This window comes from Cucurbita moschata, unplaced genomic scaffold (genome assembly GCF_002738365.1).
Source record: "Cucurbita moschata cultivar Rifu unplaced genomic scaffold, Cmos_1.0 Cmo_Scf00012, whole genome shotgun sequence".
In the NCBI taxonomy this organism is placed as follows: domain Eukaryota; kingdom Viridiplantae; phylum Streptophyta; class Magnoliopsida; order Cucurbitales; family Cucurbitaceae; genus Cucurbita; species Cucurbita moschata.
Genome location: NW_019268528.1, coordinates 4,651,312 through 4,651,809, shown reverse-complemented (window position 1 = coordinate 4,651,809; position 498 = coordinate 4,651,312). Strand labels below are relative to the sequence as shown.

General features: G+C 46.6%; 1 protein-coding gene across 1 annotated transcript in view; it reads left to right on the top strand.

The window, feature by feature from the left end:
- Positions 1-95: 95 nt before the first annotated feature.
- LOC111450842 overlaps positions 96-498 on the top strand; it is a 1,695-nt gene continuing 1,292 nt past the window's right edge. Inside the window, exon 1 of the mRNA XM_023091133.1 lies at positions 96-341. Coding sequence (XP_022946901.1) covers positions 96-341 — 246 coding nt within the window. The remainder of the gene's footprint in view (positions 342-498) is intronic.

Sequence of the window (498 nt, the reverse complement as noted above, 5' to 3'; positions counted from 1 at the left end):
CTGGTGGAGCCCCAATCACATGGGCGGCCTTTAGACATGAGTTTTGTGAGAAGTATTATCCTGCTCTAGCGAGATTGCGAAACCGAAAAGCATTTATGCAATTGGAACAGGGTAATAGGTCAGTAGAGGAGTATGAGGCGGAATTCACACGATTATCCAGATTTGTTCCTCTTATGGTTGCTACTGAGGAAGAGAAGACGGATCTCTTTATTCAGGGTTTGAGGCAAGAAATACAGGGATCCGTGTCTGCCCATGCTTCTCAAGATTTTGTTACGGCTTATAATGCTGCGGTCAAGTTAGATGCTAGCACCCCGAGGAATAATCAGGGTTCAAGCAGTCAGGTACGGCCAAGTGGTAAACGAAAATTTCTTCAAATATCCACGGGTTCGCAACAGCAGACGGTACCACAACGAGTTGATCGCCGGCTTTATTCCGGTGAAGGGAGGGCAGGTTGTAGTAAATGTGGGTTAACTCATGCGGGTTCTTGTAATGCTACAG